The sequence below is a fragment of the Lutra lutra genome, chromosome 16 (assembly GCF_902655055.1).
Source record: "Lutra lutra chromosome 16, mLutLut1.2, whole genome shotgun sequence".
Taxonomy (NCBI): Eukaryota; Metazoa; Chordata; class Mammalia; order Carnivora; family Mustelidae; genus Lutra; species Lutra lutra.
The window spans coordinates 15,061,299-15,078,649 of NC_062293.1; the positions used below are offsets into that span (position 1 = coordinate 15,061,299).

General features: G+C 42.9%; 1 protein-coding gene across 2 annotated transcripts in view; it reads right to left on the reverse strand.

The window, feature by feature from the left end:
- Positions 1-17,351, reverse strand: part of MAP3K3 (mitogen-activated protein kinase kinase kinase 3) — a 63,105-nt gene that overhangs the window by 37,359 nt on the left and 8,395 nt on the right. The window contains exons 2-4 of one of the 2 annotated variants that reach the window (XM_047708536.1): positions 16,246-16,367; positions 14,519-14,611; positions 2,770-2,810 (exon numbers count right to left, since the gene is read on the reverse strand). In XM_047708536.1, the coding sequence (XP_047564492.1) occupies positions 2,770-2,810; positions 14,519-14,611; positions 16,246-16,367 (256 nt within the window). The remainder of the gene's footprint in view (positions 1-2,769; positions 2,811-14,518; positions 14,612-16,245; positions 16,368-17,351) is intronic. The other variant, XM_047708537.1, reaches the window with a different exon arrangement.

The window sequence follows — 17,351 nt, forward strand, 5'->3', positions numbered from 1 at the left end:
AGTCTATCTTATCCTTCACACAAAGCCTAACATCTCAGTAAGATAATTTCTCCATAACTTTTCCTTCATTCATCACCACCTTTCATTTTTGTAAATTATTCTGCTGAATACAGAATCCCACCTGAAAATCTATCCATATTGTAATCCTCATATGCTTTTTTCCCCTCAAATCAACTGTTCCATGGAGTGATACTGTTAGATTCTATCTAGGTATGCATTACATAGACATAGGCATTTTCTGGAGTCTTTTAAGAGAATGGCTTCCCATTAATTCCTAATAGCAAATCATAACCCCTTCATCAGGACCCCAGCAACGGTCTTTCTGAACAAAATACCAGAAGACCTTTTGGATGTCCCTAGCACACTGCTAGAAAAGGATCAGGCTCAGATAAGTTCTCCTGCATTTGGTCTGGCGATGAGGCATTCAAAACCTCCAAAAGCAGCCCCAAAGTCAAGATCAGAAACCAGGACTCTCAGGTTTGGTAAGATCTAAGCTGCTGCCATCACAATGAATAACAGGCATATTTAGCCAGTGCTTCAAAGAGGAGCCAAACACCTATGACAACCACCCCCACCACTGTCCAGACAGAAGATTTTCAAAGGGAAGAAATTTGAATCTATAGTCTTCCTCTTCTGTCCTCCTGGGGCTAAAAGGGAAAAGCATTAGGAACCTGGTTCCTACCCTTCCAAAGTAAAGAGAAACAGAATGGATACCTGGCATAGGTGAATGGAAAAAGTCACTATTTCTTTTCTCTTTTCTATACATTCTAATTCTATAAGGGCCTACTACATTTAGATAGATACTATCCATATTCCCCGCAATCCCAAGACTTGAAACACATGAAACCAGAGCTATCTGGCACAGAGCAGTACTTTATAAGGTCCTCAATTCCATACACAGTACGCAAACAGTGGAATGCCATGGCTCCTGAAAACAGCTCCATAGAAAGAGAATGCACAGTTTTTAAAATCTTGATACCAACACTCTACTCCTCAAGGCCATTCCTGCCTGACCACCTTAAATATTTGTGGTTTCGATCTGGCAGCTTCTCTGAAACTAAACACATACACTTTCTCAGTGTAAGTCTGCTCACTAACACTGCATACCACTTTAGGAACAGGAATTCAGGAGAGGGTAACTGCATAATTAACTCCAACACAAGTGAGCTTTTGATTTTGTATCTACTTCTGAAAACTCTCTGGTGCTCTGAGTTTGGCAACCCCTCCAAAGCCCCGTCATTCCAGAAGTGTGAAAAGCAGCAACAATGAAGTGACAATTTAACTTCCCTGCTACTGGCAGGACACAGGATGAGCAGCTGGAGACAGAGCTCAGAAGACTTTCCTCCCTCTAGGCCTGAAACAGCCCTAGAATCCACATGGCAGCAGCACAACTAAGGCTCTGCAGATCACAGTGTTTCCACCCAGCAACCTCTGACAACCCTGCAGGCTTGTGAATATACATTTTTAAGGGAGAACAGCAGCCGTATATCTGGACCCATGCTAAGATGTTTGGAGGCACTAAGGTCCTCCAGTGAGACTTATATAGTACAAGAAGCTTATTCTCATGGGTATGCTCTTCACATTTCCAAATGCTTGAAGGGAAAAGGAGGGTATCAATGGGAGAGAAGTGCACAGCAGGGAGCAGATACCTAAAAGCACACTTAGGCACCTATATGCCACATGCATGCATACACAGGACTCTAATTATCCATGACCAGAGTTCTGTCTGCTTCTTAGAAGTTCTTCCTTGGGATGACTGGGTGGCACAGTCAGTTAAACGTCTGACTCTTGGTTTTGGCTCAGGGGTCCTGGGATCAAGCCCTGCATCAGGCTCTGTACTCGGCATGAAGTTTGCTGGGGATTCCCTCTGCCCTGCTTGCTTGTGCTCTTTCTCTCTCTCTCTCAAATAAATAAATAAAATCTTAGGGAAAAAAAAAAGAGTTTTTCTCAAGAGGTGCCTGGCTGGCTCAGTTGGTGGAGCATGTAACTCTTGATTTTGGGGTTGTGAGTTCGAGCCTCATGTTGGGTGTAGAGATTACTTAAAAATAAAATCTTTAAAAAAAATAAGTTTTTTCTTAAATAACATGAGAAATTAAGTGGAGTCTTATTTTTCTCCATTGAGAACTTCTACCTTGACTTCCTACAAAAAAAACAAACACTAACAATGGAGGAAAAGACAGAAGGGTTTCATAACATTACTTTCACTTCCTTAACAAGGTAAGATACTGAATATACACTGAAAAACTCCCTCTTTCTATATCCTCAAATGATCTGAAATCTTTCACAACTGACAGACTTGATGCAGTTTTCCCACCCAGACACATTCTAAAGAAACTTCCAATTCACTAACCTGGCCCTGCTGTGGACAAAGCCAGGGCCATTCTGTTGGGCTTGGAATAGCGTCACATCACAGGAGAATCCCATGCTCATAAATGGTACAGTGTCAGTGTGTTTGGAAGCCATAACTCTGAGTAGACTTGGAGTCCTGACTTCCTACCCTAGCAAAGTGGTAGACCCCACAGGGGTAGAATAAGAGCAGAAGAGCAAAACACCAGCAGTTGAAATGGCTTCCAACTCTGAGACCAGAAATAAAATTCAACTGGCAAGCCAAATAAAAGATGAAAATTACTCTTCTGTGCCCAATCAATCCCATCACCCAGCCAGTGACTCCAAAGGGATCACTCCAGGGAACACAGCTTTCATAAGTTCAATGCTTTCTGAGAGCTGCAGCACATACAAACACAACCACTGATCAGAAGGAAGACTTACCGCCTCTCCCCGTTGTGCTCGAACTTGATTCTGACGTCACTCTGCCAAAGGAATGATAGACAGGTTAGCGGGTTCTCTGTGTTATCTGTGGCATGTGTTAGCCTGCCATTCCCAGGTAAGCTCCAGGTAGTCCTTTAGCAACGTTAGACAAACATTCCTGATGCCTCCTGTTCCAGCTTCTCTACCTCATATGCATTCCTTTCCAATGAGTTGGGAACCTTCCAGTTCTAATCTCAGGAGCAAGAAAGCTCTTGGGACAAGATCCCCAAGTAGCGGCCCCAGATCAGGTGCAATGCTCTGACGGGTCATTTCTAAGTTCTACACTCATTTCCACAACAGACACTGGAGTTTCTCTCACCATATCACCTCCTGGCCAGGATACCTTTCCTTCTTGGCTGATGTGACTGAACAGAAAGAGAATGGATGGGATGGATACTTCCTAGCTATGGGTCCACAAACAAGTTACTTATCTGTAGTTTTCCAGTGTTCAGTGGGGCTAAACATACCTAATTTGCAGAGCTGCTATGAGAACTAAACAACATAATGTAAATAAAACATCAGATACAAAGTAGACATGTGATAAATGGTTGCTACTGCTACTACAGATTTCTGAGTTCCTTTATGGTTTTTTTTTTTTAAGATTTAATTTATTTATTTAACAGACAGAGATCACAAGTAGGCAGAGAGGCAGGCAGGGAGAGAGGAGGAAGCAGGCTCCCCGCTAAGCAGAGAACCTGATGCAGGGCTCGACCCCAGGGTCCTGGGCTGACCGGAGCTGAAGGCAGAGGCTTTAACCCACTGAGCCACCCAGGCGCCCCCCGAGTTCCTTTCAATACTACTCCCAGTAGGGTAAAGTGGGATCCTGGACAAGTTACTGCAGAACTGTTCCCAGATTTGTCCTAAATGACCATCATGGGTAACCTGTAAGGTGCAAGAGGACATGAACTGCATCTATCTTGTTTCTGTACCCCAGTGAAATGCAAGGGGACTGGTATATAATACCTGAGCTTACTATTTATCCAAATGGATTAACTGGGTAAAGAACAGAATTGTGTAAAGAGTGTAAATATCAGAAATAGGAGGAAGTTGAAGCATCAGAATGTTAAGAAATAAATCAAGGAGGAAGAGATATTGTAAAGGGCAAACAAATGACTCAAAGGAGTTTAAAATGGCAGGAAAAGGGAAGAGATATTATAGAAGAAAAGAACAGGTATACAGAAAAAAGAAAAGTTAAGACTGTCAGGAAACCAACAAATAATAGAGATGGAGGAGAGAAAGAGTACATAATCAGTGAATAAGAAGTATACTGAGAATAAAGAGAAATTAATAGACTGTGGCTTGGAGAAAGAAGAAGGTTCCAGAGTATCTTTAGATGAGAAGCACAGAGCAGAGAGAGAAGACGACAGAATGGGACGCAATGTCAAAGGTAGGGTGGATACATAAAGGACTTCCTTTACCCAAGAGATTAGAAGGCTAGAATTCTCCTCCAGTCCACTGGCCTGGACGGGTGGTTCTTTTTTTTTTTTTTTTTTTTTAAATATTTTATTTATTTATTTGACAGACAGAAATCACAAGTAGACGGAGAGGCAGGCAGAGAGAGAGAGGAGGAAGCAGGCTCCCCGCTGAGCAGAGAGCCTGATGCGGGGCTCGATCCCAGGACCCTGGGACCATGACCTGAGCCGAAGGCAGAGGCTTTAACCACTGAGCCACCCAGGCGCCCCTGGACGGGTGGTTCTAATTTACACTCTAAAAATGACTGAGGACCTCAAAAAGCTTTTGTTTACATAGATTGCATCTACTGAGATTTGCTATGTGAGAAATTAAAACAGAAAATTAAATTTTATATACTTTAAAAATATTACATGTTAACATAAACACATTGTTATAAAAAATAACGACATATTTTTAGAGTTTAGTGAGAGAACACAAATTTCTTTAATGCAGAGCTTAATAGGAGACAGCTGGGTTCTCACGTCAGCTTCTGGTTTTAATCTGTTGTGATAACACGTTATCATGTAGCTTCTGGAAAACTCTACTGTACATTCTTAAGAGAATGAAGGTAAAAAGGGCAAGTAACATTTTAGTATTCATATGAAAATAGTTTTGACCTCAGGGACCCCCTGTAAAGTTCTTGGGAACTTCCTAGGTATTCCTAGCCCACAGCTTGAGAATCACTGAATCAAAATATAAAAATGCACTCTTCTAACCCATTATTTTATTTTTTTAAAAATTGATTTATTTATTCATTTATTTGACACAGTTTGAGAGAGAGACACAAAGAGAGGGAGCACAAGCAGGGGGAGTGGGGAAGGAAGAAGCAACCTTCCCGCTGAGCAGGGAGCTGGATGTGGGGCTTTGATCCCAAGACCCTGGGATCATGACCTGAGCCAAAGGAAGACGCTTAACAACTGAGCCACCCAGGTGCCCCCCATTATTTTAAAGACAAGGTGTAGTTGGGGCTCAAAGAGCTTCATATCCCTGAAAAGTTCACATGCCAAACAGTGGACAACAAAGCTCCCCTGACCTGCAATGTGATAACTCTTCAAAACAGTCCTGATCTTGCCCTCTCATCTTTTTTTTTTAAGATTTTATTTATTTATTTATTTTAAATTTTTTTTTTTAAAGATTTTATTTATTTATTTGTCAGAGAGAGAGAGGGAGAGAGAGCAAGCACAGGCAGACAGAATGGCAGGCAGAGGCAGAGGGAGAAGCAGGCTCCCCGCTGAGCAAGGAGCCCGATGTGGGACTCGATCCCAGGACGCTGGGATCATGACCTGAGCCGAAGGCAGCTGCTTAACCAACTGAGCCACCCAGGCGTCCCTATTTATTTATTTTTTTGACAGACAGAGATCACAAGTAGGCAGAGAGGCAGGCAGAGAGGCAGGCAGAAAGGAAGGGAAGCAGGCTCCCTGCCCAGCAGAGAGCCCAATGCAGGGCTCGATCCCAGGACCCTGGGATCATGACCTGAGCCGAAGGCAGAGGCTTAACCCACTGAGCCACCCAGGCGCCCTGACCTCTCATCTTTTAATGTAACATACAGACCACTTTATCCACTAACAGTATATGAAAATAGCTAATGTTGGGCGCCTGGGTGGCTCAGTGGGTTAAGCCGCTGCCTTCGGCTCAGGTCATGATCTCAGGGTCCTGGGATGGAGGCCTGCATCGGGCTCTCTGCTCAGCAGGGAGCCTGCTTCCCTCTCTCTCTCTCTCTGCCTGCCTCTCTGTCTACTTATGATCTCTCTCTGTCAAATAAATAAATAAAATCTAAAAAAAAAAAAAAAAGAAAGAAAATAGCTAATGTTTATTGGACATTTGCTGTGTACTAAGCCTCATTCTAAACATGTTCCATTTATCAGTTAAACAAACCCTCACAAGAGATACTGTTATTGTCCTGTTTTACAGGAGAAACTGAGTTACAATGAAGTTAAGTAAGTCCCCTCAGTGTCACCATGCTTTAAAGAGTGAGCCAGGATTCAAACCCTGGAAGCCCAGCCCTTGACCACCATCCTAGCTACAACTTCAGTGTCTCAGAGGCAAAGGAGGTTTATTTTACTCACAGATGCAGGGCTTCAATGGGAGAAACTATCAAAGGATCTTTTGTGACCTTACTTTTTGGAACTCATGGTGGAGATGGCGGAATAATGCAGTCAGAACCAAGAGACTGAGGTAGCATCATTTAACAAGTTATAGGTACAGGGCCTGGAAAACCAGTAGTGGAGGCTTTCGCTGAGGTTGTGAGTAGACAGGGATGAAGGAGGTAGAATGGGAAGGTCAGTGTTTGCATCCGGTCTGCACTTGCTTGTGCGTGTTACCGTGTGCACGTGTGTGGGTGTGTTTGGGCATGCGTGCTTGCCCGAGCAGCAAGGCGGGGCAGAGAAAGTTATTGTGTGGATTTAAGGTTTATGCAAGTGACAGCAGTTTTTGGTCTTCTTCTCCTTCCCTGAAATGCTGAGCAGTTAGCACAACCAGGGCTCCCCACGGCACAGTGCCTATGACAGGGTGCTGTGCACTGACATGCCACCTCCAGCTGCCTACACGCTCTAGTCCCCCAGCCAACTCTGGAGTTATGTGGACGCTCACCTCAGTGCGCAGCCCTGTCTGCCCCTGCAGGTGGGTTACCACAACCCTGTACCTCCTGCTGCTCGCAGCCCAGCACACCTTGGTATAGCGCTCATTATTACTATTTTTTATTAATAGATTTTATTTTTTTAAAGATTTTATTAATTTATTTGACAGACAGAGATCACAAGTAGGCAGAGAGGCAGGCAGAGAGAGAGAGGAGGAAGCAGGCTCCCTGCTGAGCAGAGAGCCCAATGTGGGGCTCGATCCCAGGATCCTAGAATCATGACCCGAGCCAAAAGCAGAGGCTTTAACCCACTGAGCCACCCAGGTGCCCCTGGATTTTATTTTTAGAACTGTTTTTTATTTTCAGAAAAATTGAGCAGATAGAGCCCACATACTCTTCTCCCCACCAGTCTCCTCTATTGACATCATACATTAGCACGGTACATTTGTTTTTGTTACAATCAATTAACCAATACCGATGTATTACCTAAGGTTTATAGTTTTTTCAGATTCCCTTAGGGTTTATTTCTTTTAGTTGATTTAAAAAAAAAAATTGTAGGGCATGCCTGGGTGGCTCAGTCAGTTGGGCTTCTGACTCTTGATTTTGGCTCAGGGCAAGATCTCAGGACCATGAAATCGAGCCCCAGGTTAGACTCTGTGCTCAGCACAGTCTGCTTGAGATTCTCTCTCTCCCTTTGACTCTGCCCCTCTCTTCCCTGGCTGGCACATTCTCTCTCCCTCTCACGCGCTCTCTCTTCCCCTCTTCAAAATAAATAAGTAAACAAATCTTGATTTTTCTCTAACTTTTTATAGCAGTAAAAAAAGCATATAGCAATAGCTCTTAAACTGGGACATTATACTTTGATGCATTTATAAGGGAATCTCCTCTGTCCCTTTGTGGGACTGAAGGAACTAAATTTATTTCATCTCGGTCATAATTCAAGCACTATTCTATGTGAATTCAGTTAGAAAGGGAATTCAACTTTTGCCTTAAACCATAAATCACTCCTACTCAAGACTAACCAGGCCTGTGATAAGTAAGCAGTGTAAACAAAGACGCCTCATGCTCTGAATCCCTTCTCTGATGTGGTGACAGCCTTTCCCGAGCAGGATGCCTGCAGGTACCGTACCCATGGGTGCCCACATCTGCCAAGCTCCTAAATCTGAGTTCCCTGTCAGGCTGACCGGAATAAGCCATGGATAAGGAAAGTTCAGATAAAGATAACTTTATTCAGTTCCTCCTGCCAACCATCCTCCTTGCCTCTCTGAGATATTTCACACTGGTAGCCAAATCCTCTTTAATGAGGTTCTCTCCTCCCTTGCCTTCTGTGACTCTATCCCAGCCCAGACAACCTGCCACCACTCTAACCACTTCTGCTTCTTTGCTGGTTCCTCTTCCTCATGCCTTCTCCCATCCCTCCCCCAACATATGATGTTCCTTGATGTATGGACTTTCCGCCTCTGGATTTCTCCCCCTTCTTCACATCTTCTCTTCAGTAGGAATAAAAAATAGGCAACTTATAAATAGAAAATCCCCAAATCTCTGACCAGCCCCAATCTCTCATGCGACACTTCCTCTGTCTGCCATGTAAGTGAGGCAGGTAGGTCACTGGTAAGAATGCAGCATTGGAGTCAAAACATCTGGCTTCAACTCCTGGCTCTACGACCTCCTAACTACATGATCTTGAATTTGACTAACCTGTGACTCAGTTTCCGCATCTGTAAAGTGCAAACAGTAACAATATTTATCTCATGGAATTATCAGAAGAATTAAATAAAATATTTAGGTAAAGATATGAGAACAGTGCCTAGGACATAGCAAGTGCTCAATAAATGTTAACGCAAGTCCATGAGCCTTTAGCCAAAACCCGTGGGACCAAATGCGTGTCAGGGTGCACACTATAGACACAGGGAGACAGTATACATGTTCCATGTATGATGTAATGCCTCCCCCCAGGGGAGGGTGTCTCGGGCAGCACTTCCATGCCACAGGCAGAATACGAACAGGTATTCCCCATGCTTCTCTGCATCACTTAGCCTCTCCTGAAGTTAGTTTGGAGCTTTTTGACTAGTTCTCACCAAGAGCTGGAAACATCACTGAGTTCTATACTCCCTTCCCTGGCAGCCATGTCTCAGGTCAGTGTGGCCGCTCTCAACCAGGGTCCTGACTGTGGGGAACACTGTCTTTCCCTTGCCCATACTGGGGATATTGTGTTAAGTCACCTAAGATCTAGGGTTTTTCTAGTAACATAGTACAAGCTAGTTTTTGTACTGAAAAGTATGAATGCTCATAATAAGTAGAATAAATAAAGACTATAAATAGCCCTGCATCCACTCAAGCCAGGTTTTGCTGCCAAACGAGTCTGCCACAAATTGAAAAAAGGAAAAAAAGCCTTTTCAGTTTCTAGTACTCTTTGGATTTCAGAATTGCAGATAAGTGATGGTGGACCTGCAAAAAATCACACACACACAATCTGAGTTTTTTTCACTATGACCTCAAACTCAACCTGGCTCCAGGTATGTCTGCACCAATTGCCCTCCTAAACTGGTCCCCTTCTCAGCACTGCCACTTGTCACATTGGTACCACAGCTCCCTTGGCTGCAGACTCAAAACCTTTGAGTTCTGCTTGATCCTTTCCGTCCTCTCCCTTCCAATTCTCCCTTCAAAGGCCTCTGTTATAGCACCCCACTTCTCATTCTCTCTGTCCTTTCTCTCACTGAGCCCCTTTCCCCTCACCCCTGGATTCCTAAGGGAGCCCCTGTACTTCTCAGCTCCCTTTTCCAACACATTCTACATTCCTCTGTAGTGCTGAACATTTTAATCATGGCTTTCGCCACATCCCTTCCTTGTTCAAAAAGCAATTAGTGACACTCCTGACCTATGGAATAAAGTCTAAATTCTCAGCTGTCATTCAAAGCCCTTCAAATTTACTCTCACTCAGTTTACCTAGACATCTCACGCTGTTCTCAGCAGGAATGCTCTCTGCAGCCCAATCATCCTGAAATAAGCCATGTTCATTCTTTCCCTTAGGCCTTTAACCAGCTTCCCGATTTGGAGTGCCACCCTTCCTCCCTGCCACCTAACTAAACGTTCACACATCTTCACAGTTCAAGTGCTACCTCCTCCAGAAATGAATCTGTAACTCCTTTGGCTCAAGTTCACCTTTCACTTCCCTGGTCTTCTACAGCACTCACTGCTTGTACCATACATTTAGGCACAGTTGCATCCCATCACAGTTTCTTTTAAAATTTTTATTTATTTATTTATTTGAGAGAGAGAGAGAGAGAGAGAGAGCACAGGGTGGGGGAGTGGAGGGAGAAAGAGAATCCCAAGCAGACTCCCCACTGAGCACAGAGCCCAATGCAGGGCTCGATCTCACGACCCTGAGACCACAGCCAATCTTAACCGACTGCAGCATCTAGGAACCCCACCTCAGTTTCTTTTTATCATGTATTTCTTTTTTTTTTTTTTTAAGATTTTTTTATTTATTTGTCAGAGAGAGAGTGAGAGAGAGCGAGCACAGGCAGACAGAATGGCAGGCAGAGGCAGAGGGAGAAGCAGGCTCCCCGCTGAGCAAGGAGCCCGATGTGGGACTCGATCCCAGGACGCTGGGATCATGACCTGAGCTGAAGGCAGCTGCTTAACCAACTGAGCCACCCAGGCGTCCCTTATCATGTATTTCTCATTTCCCAATAAGACTGTATGATTCTCAGAGTACAGGGAACATATTTCATTGTATGTCTAAGGCTGGACTATAGGCACATATTGAACTGAAGGAGAGGGGCCATCTTGCTAAGAAAAAGAATTCCAGTACAAAAATTCAGATCTAGGCAAGTTCAAGTTCCCTGCCCACGATAGCCAATCCAGTAACAGTGAGGGCCATGGCCAGGAGGATAGTGAAGGTTGAACTACAGATTTGGCAACTCAGCAGGCATGACAGGAGTAACCAACAATGATACCAAACGTTTTAAGATTTTATTTATTTATTTGTCAGAGAGAGCGGGAGAGTACAAGCATGGGGAGTGGCAGGCAGAGGGAGAGGCAGGCTCCCTGCCAAGCGAGGAGCCCGATGTGGGACTCGATCCCAGAAACCTGGGATCATGGCCTGAGCTGAAGGCAGGCGCCCAACCGACTGAGCCATGCAGGCATCCTAATGATACCAAACTTACGTAGAAATAACCTTCTCTAATCTAAACTCAAAAACTGAACATGCAACACAAGAGAGCTCCCAGGAATCCCCGTAAAAATCAGAATTTATTAAACAAGGCTTGTGAAACAATTTGAATTGACAAAGTCCTCAGTTAGCCATTGTTCTGAGTGCCCTCTCTGATGCTGTAGACCTCTTTTCCCTGTATTTGCTAGGTATCATTGATGGCTCCCCCATCTTTGGTACTAGAGTCCTTATTTTGCCAAAGATAGTAAATAAATGAGAAGGAAAAAAAAAAGGACAACAAAAATAATTTTGTGTGACTCTGGAAAGTCCTAAGAGATCAATGGAAGAGACGATTATAAGGCACCCTTCTCTGCCCTGGTTCTTTCTATATCCTTAGTCCTTGCATTTTATCTGGCATGCAGGAGCAGTTCAGTGAGTGTCTGAATGAATCAGTGATTAAATGGCTTATTACTTATCTGTGGCTGCCTAATAAATCACCACATATAAATAAATAAATTTATATTTTATAAACATATATAAATAATACAAAAAATATTATATAAACACATAAATGTAAACATACATATATGTATATAAAGTATATGTAAAGCAATCTTCTTATAAAATGTCAGACCTATATATTGGTTTATGTTTTATTTCCAAACTAGCCAGACTATCTTATCAACAACCTTTGAAAGAGAAAGGAAGTCCTGAAGAGCCAGGTCTATCACAGTAAAAGCAAAGACCGTCTGCTCAATCACTGACCTTGCTGGAAGAACAGCCCCTAGAATTCTCCTCCTTTAGAACTGAGAGCCAAGAGCTCTGCCCTGCTCGTGCCTGCAGTGAGGAAAGCAATTTTTCCATTCTGAAGCTCCTACTAGTGAACATCTGCAAGGTCAGACCCAGCAGACCCTGAGTTCTGTTCAAGCCTTACCAGTTTGGTAAGATTTGAGAAAAACTGGAATTAAAGATTCTATTTCGGGCAATGGGGTGGCTCAGTTGGTTAAGCATCTGTCTTCGGCTCAGGCCATGATCCCGGGGTCCAGGGATTGAGTTCTGGGGTGGGCTCCTGCTCAGCAGGCAATCTGGTTCTCCCTCTCCCCTTTGCCCCTCCTACCCGCTCACACTCTCCCTCTCTCTCTCAAATAAATAAATAAAATCTTTAATAAATAGAGTATCTATTTCTTCCCCTACTGGGATTTTTAGAAGTTAGGCTAGCCTCAGAGGTTTGCAAAGGACTATCTGGTAACAATCCAATAAGGGCAAAAAACCTTAACCCTTTCAGAGTTTCATGACAGTATGCAGAGTTCTGATTAGAAGCTTCCGTCAGAGCTCATACTGCAATGCCAGAACAGAAGTGATGTAATCACTACCACTTTACATCTGTACATTTGTTTCATAATGCACACGATGCTTTACATTCTACAATCTTACGACAACTTTTAAGAGGTAGACACAGTGGGTATTATTATGTCTATATATCCGATGGAAAAACTGAGGTTTAGGAAGATTATTAGACTTAGACACAGTAAAATTACTGTGACCAGGAGTCAGAAGATATGACTCCTGAGTTTGCGTCCTAGCTCTACTCAATACCTTTGTGTAAGCGCTTTGCAAACTCTAAAGTATTATACATGTACTATGGTTGTTGTTATTATTGTTAACTGTTGTTGAAAGCACTATGTACACTGTAAAATCCTAGGTTAATGGATCAGTAACAATGACTTCCAAGCCAGTGCTCTTTTCACTCTACTAAGCTGTCAGCTTCACAGAGACATTGCACCTGCTGATACAGCACTGAGTTAAGACCAGGAAAGGGATGCTGCTCATCGAGGTCTGCAAAACTGTCCACGTGGCCCAGGCCACCTGGGATGGGCCACACATTTAAGAATGTTCAGCCAGCTCTAATCAGGCTGTAGGCTTCCAGGGATCTAATGTACAGGAGGAAGAAGAGAGCACAGATCCTGCCTCCTAGCAAACAGTTCATAGCTAAGCACCGCACTGCCCATGTACTTCCATAGCTGCTCAGAATGCTTAGTTGTTGCCAAATGCTTTCTCTTCTTCAATTAGTTACCTATTTTATTCACTTAGGGAAGAGGATGTCTGAAGTCCTACCAAGCAGAGATATTAGGTTAGGTTTTTCCAGTTCTTCCAGGCCTCAGCCCCCCACCCCCAATATTTCTGTCAATGAACCCACAGCTCTTCTGGCTTTCCTTTCCTGTGTCCAGCTTGAGCTCCATGAGGCAATGCCAATCTCAGCTCTGCCCTGCAGCCAACACTGCCCTTCTCACGCTGAAGTAAGCACTCTTTGCCTGTGCTGGCGCCATCACCTGCCTGAATAGGCAACTTTTCCTGCTGGCCAAAATACTTAGTTATTTTCAGCTGGAACTCTGCAATTTGAATCTTTAGTCCTATTTAACATCTCCTAGCTAATTTGGCATCTCTTAGCCATTTAAATTAGGTTTTATCTTTCATTCCTCTCTCCCAAGTACAGACCTCCTGGCAGAAGAACTGGTAATGGAGAAAATGGTTTAATCCTATCCTAAGCCCAAACAAACAAAAACAATAATATTAATAAATACGGATTAGGTCTATAAAATGTCAAGTCCTAGGTTAACAGATTATTAACATCACCAGACTCTTAGCCAGGTTCTTTTCATTACACTAAGCTGTAAACACACCTCCCTCCAAGGTTCCCCCTACTCCCATTTCACCCCCTCCTTCCTAGAAATGTATTCACTGAGACTTTTTTCCCAAGTTTACGCTTTTGGATTTTGCTGAAGAATACCCGTCCTGGGTCAGAAGCTGAACATCTGCTACAGTTCCCAGGAGACACCATTCTACAACCTTGACTTTATTAAGGGAAAAAGTGATCTTGACATTGTCACTGCCTTTTACCCAATATTGGCATAAACTTTGACCTTCCATTTCTAAACAGCCATACTAGTTCCACAGCTCCATGTTTCCCCCAGACCCCCCTGCCTCCTGGAATAGAATCTTAGCTAGGCTTCCCAATGATGAGCTTATCACAATGTGTAGAAACACGTTATGGGTGTGGAGGAATAAACATCCCAATGAATCGCTAAACACCTCAAGCGTGCACTTATTTTCTTGCCCAGCAAGCCAAGAGTCCCTTATATAATATATAAAGTTGTGCTGTCCAAGCCAGTAGCCACTAGCCACATATGCCTATTTAAATTAAAATTAATTAAAATTAAATAAAATCTAAAATTCACTGCTTCAGTGGCTCAATAGCTACGTGTGGCTAGTGGCTACTACACTGGACAGCACAGATACAGAACCCTTCTATCATCACACAGAGTATACTGGACAGTACTGAAAGACGCTGCTTATGAACAATACTGTTCTGTGACATGGTGACTAAAAGCACAGACCATAGGTAATGAGTAACCAGTGCTCCCTACAAATCCACGAAAATGACTTGCCTAGGAAATGAACTCCACACTTTTCCTGTACTTGGATCAGATCTGAAAGCACATTTTAGCTTTATGAGTAATTTGGTTCCTTACCAAAAATTTCTTTTCCTCACCGGCCCCTGCACATGAGCTTGTTGTTAGTGTGGGGCTCTTCAGAAGGGCTGAGCTGCCGCTGTTGTGTTTTTTCTTTAAAAACAAACAGACTGAGGTTAATAATTTGTATCCTCCATGCAACAGAAAAAAATTGATGATATTCAAGTAAATTGTAGGTATTCAGACCCACTACCTCTTAAGATTACTTCTTAACCAACAGGCAATCCTTTTTTACAGCCTTCTCCCTTCATAACCACGGACTTGACTTTAATAACACAGCAGCAGGCACAGGACAAGATCAAGACTTTTCTTACAATAGCTTTTAGTTTTTAATCAAAAGGATCTCTAAAAGGTAATCTCCCTTCAAGGAATGGATCAGGGACCACCATGCTACCCTCCTCTTCCCAGCCTGGTTCCTTTGGGTCTTCCAACTCAAGAAAGCTTCCCCTTTCACCTAACTGATATCCACGCTAATAGCCCCATTTGGAGAAAGATCAGCTGACTGGAGCAGCACACTCCACCATAGGAAGACAGGAAGGAAAGTGAGGTCATTAGGCTCAAGCCTGGGGGAGGGGACTCACTTCTGGTAAAATGCTCCTTCCAAAAGCAGCTTTGAATAGAAGAGAGTTACCACAAGGCAGAACCCACACAATTAGACAGAATAATGTATGAAAATAGTATAAGAATGGGCCCTATTCTGTTGTTCCCCCAGTTCTGTAAGGTAGCCATAAAAATGAAAGCAGCTTTCTAAGCTAATCCTTCTGTTATATCATGAAACAAAAGGACTCAGGATCCCTAGTTTTCCTAAAGGCAGGAAATACTCTGAGAGGCTATATCTAGCAGACCTTAGACAGTAAAAGTTTTAGGGCCTTACTTTTTCTCTAGGAACCAAGGATTCTTCGGAACAATTGGTAAATAAGGTGCAAATCAGGAAAGAGGTTAGCTGATAATGAAGAGACACACAAGGAAAAATGGCAAGGACAAATTTTCATCAAACACACCAAACATAGCCATATGATGCAGCACTAGATACCCATTAGGGAGGAAAGCTCTCCATCATTCACTCCTCTCTGCAGGCCAAAGAACCCAGGAATCAGGGAGTTTGTAAATGACACTGGAGGCCAGAAGGTGGTTCTCAACAGTGCACGAGTTTAAATGTTAATAAAAATAGGAACTGTTTTCCTAAAGAAGCACACAACTGTCAATAAAACAGGCACCCTCAACTACCTGAGTTACTATGAGGGGAAACAACTGAAAAACAATAGATATTATTGTTTCCTTTAGAATATATTGTATGACATTTTATTAAATAAATTTTCCTTCTTAATTATATTTTAGATAAGCTAATACTAAAATTAATTAATTTTTCCTAAGCATATACTGTAAGGTAGTTAAAAACCTTCTGAGTTAGAGATTATGAATCTGGATTAAACATTTGCCAAATCATCAGTAAAGGAACAGTTATATGAATCCCGTCTCTACAAATGAAGGAATTACTCTTATTCTCTACAGTTAAACAGTAGGCACAAGGTCAGATACACAAGGCTTTGGGACTCCATATCATGACCCACACCTGACTGGGTTATATCACTATTTAACAGACTGTGAAAGAAAGAGGCCAATAGCATTCAAGCCTAGTAGTAGAGTATCCTTGGCTTCTCAAATATTTCCCATTTGAAAACCCCTCCCCGGCAATTTATTTGGGTTTGCCATGGCCACACACACACCTGCCTATTTGGGTGACCTGTGTCTTTGTTCTTCATGGTCTCATATCCAGGCACCCGGGGACGTCGGCTCATCTGGAGGGCCACCAGATCCTTCATGATTGAGTTCAATGCCTCCTGTTCATCTGTAACAAAAGAGAGCACATGGGTTAAGATACTTTAATAGGGACCATAGTTAAGCGTTGAATCACTAAATTGTACACATGAAACTAATATTATACTGTATGTTAACTAACTGGAATTTAAATAAAAACTTAAAAATACAGGCTAGCAAATTACTATCAAAAATTATATGACTGGGCACCTGGGTGGCTCAGTGGGTTAAAGCCTCTGCCTTCGGCTCAGGTCATGATCCCAGAGTCCTGGGATCAAGCCCCGCATCGGGCTCTCTGCTCAGCAGGGAGCCTGCTTCCTCCTCCTCTCTCTCTGCCTGCTTCTTCACCTACTTGTGATCTCTATCAAATAAATAATTAAAATCTTAAAAAAAAAAAAAGAAAGAAAAAATTATATGACTAATAGGGAGTTCTGCCCAGGTAAAATGACAGACCCTATAACTATAAACACATGCATCTGATGTCTGAAGAATAGATAAATGAGGTCAGACTATGGCCACTTAAATTTTAATGGATTCTTAACAAATCTCCAATAAGATTTCTGGCAGCAATATTTACCAGTTCACTGGTGGCAAGGGAGGTGCTCAAACAGGGCAATTCTTCCAGTGCCAGAGAAACTCAACCAGGAAAAACAGATAAAAAGTTGGAGTGAACAACAACATAGCAGAGTGTAGTAAGGTAGCGAGTGAAAAGATGAATTCTCGGAGAGCTGATTATGGGTCAGAGTCACACACAGACTTATTCTTAGAGCATCTCATGTAGAAGAGCACATTCTAAAAGGTACCAAACAAGGACCTCTGCTTTGAACAGAAGTTATTTTACAAGCCTACTCTTTGAATGCCCCCTCCCAACTCTTTACAAGTTTATAGGCCTTCTGCTTCCCATAGGGAAGCCAAAAGGCAGCTCTATTGTTTTTCTTCCCTAACTGACCAAGCAATGCATTGTCTCTGCCTTACTGGTATTACTTTTAATCCCCTTTTCTTGAACTAGCATAGA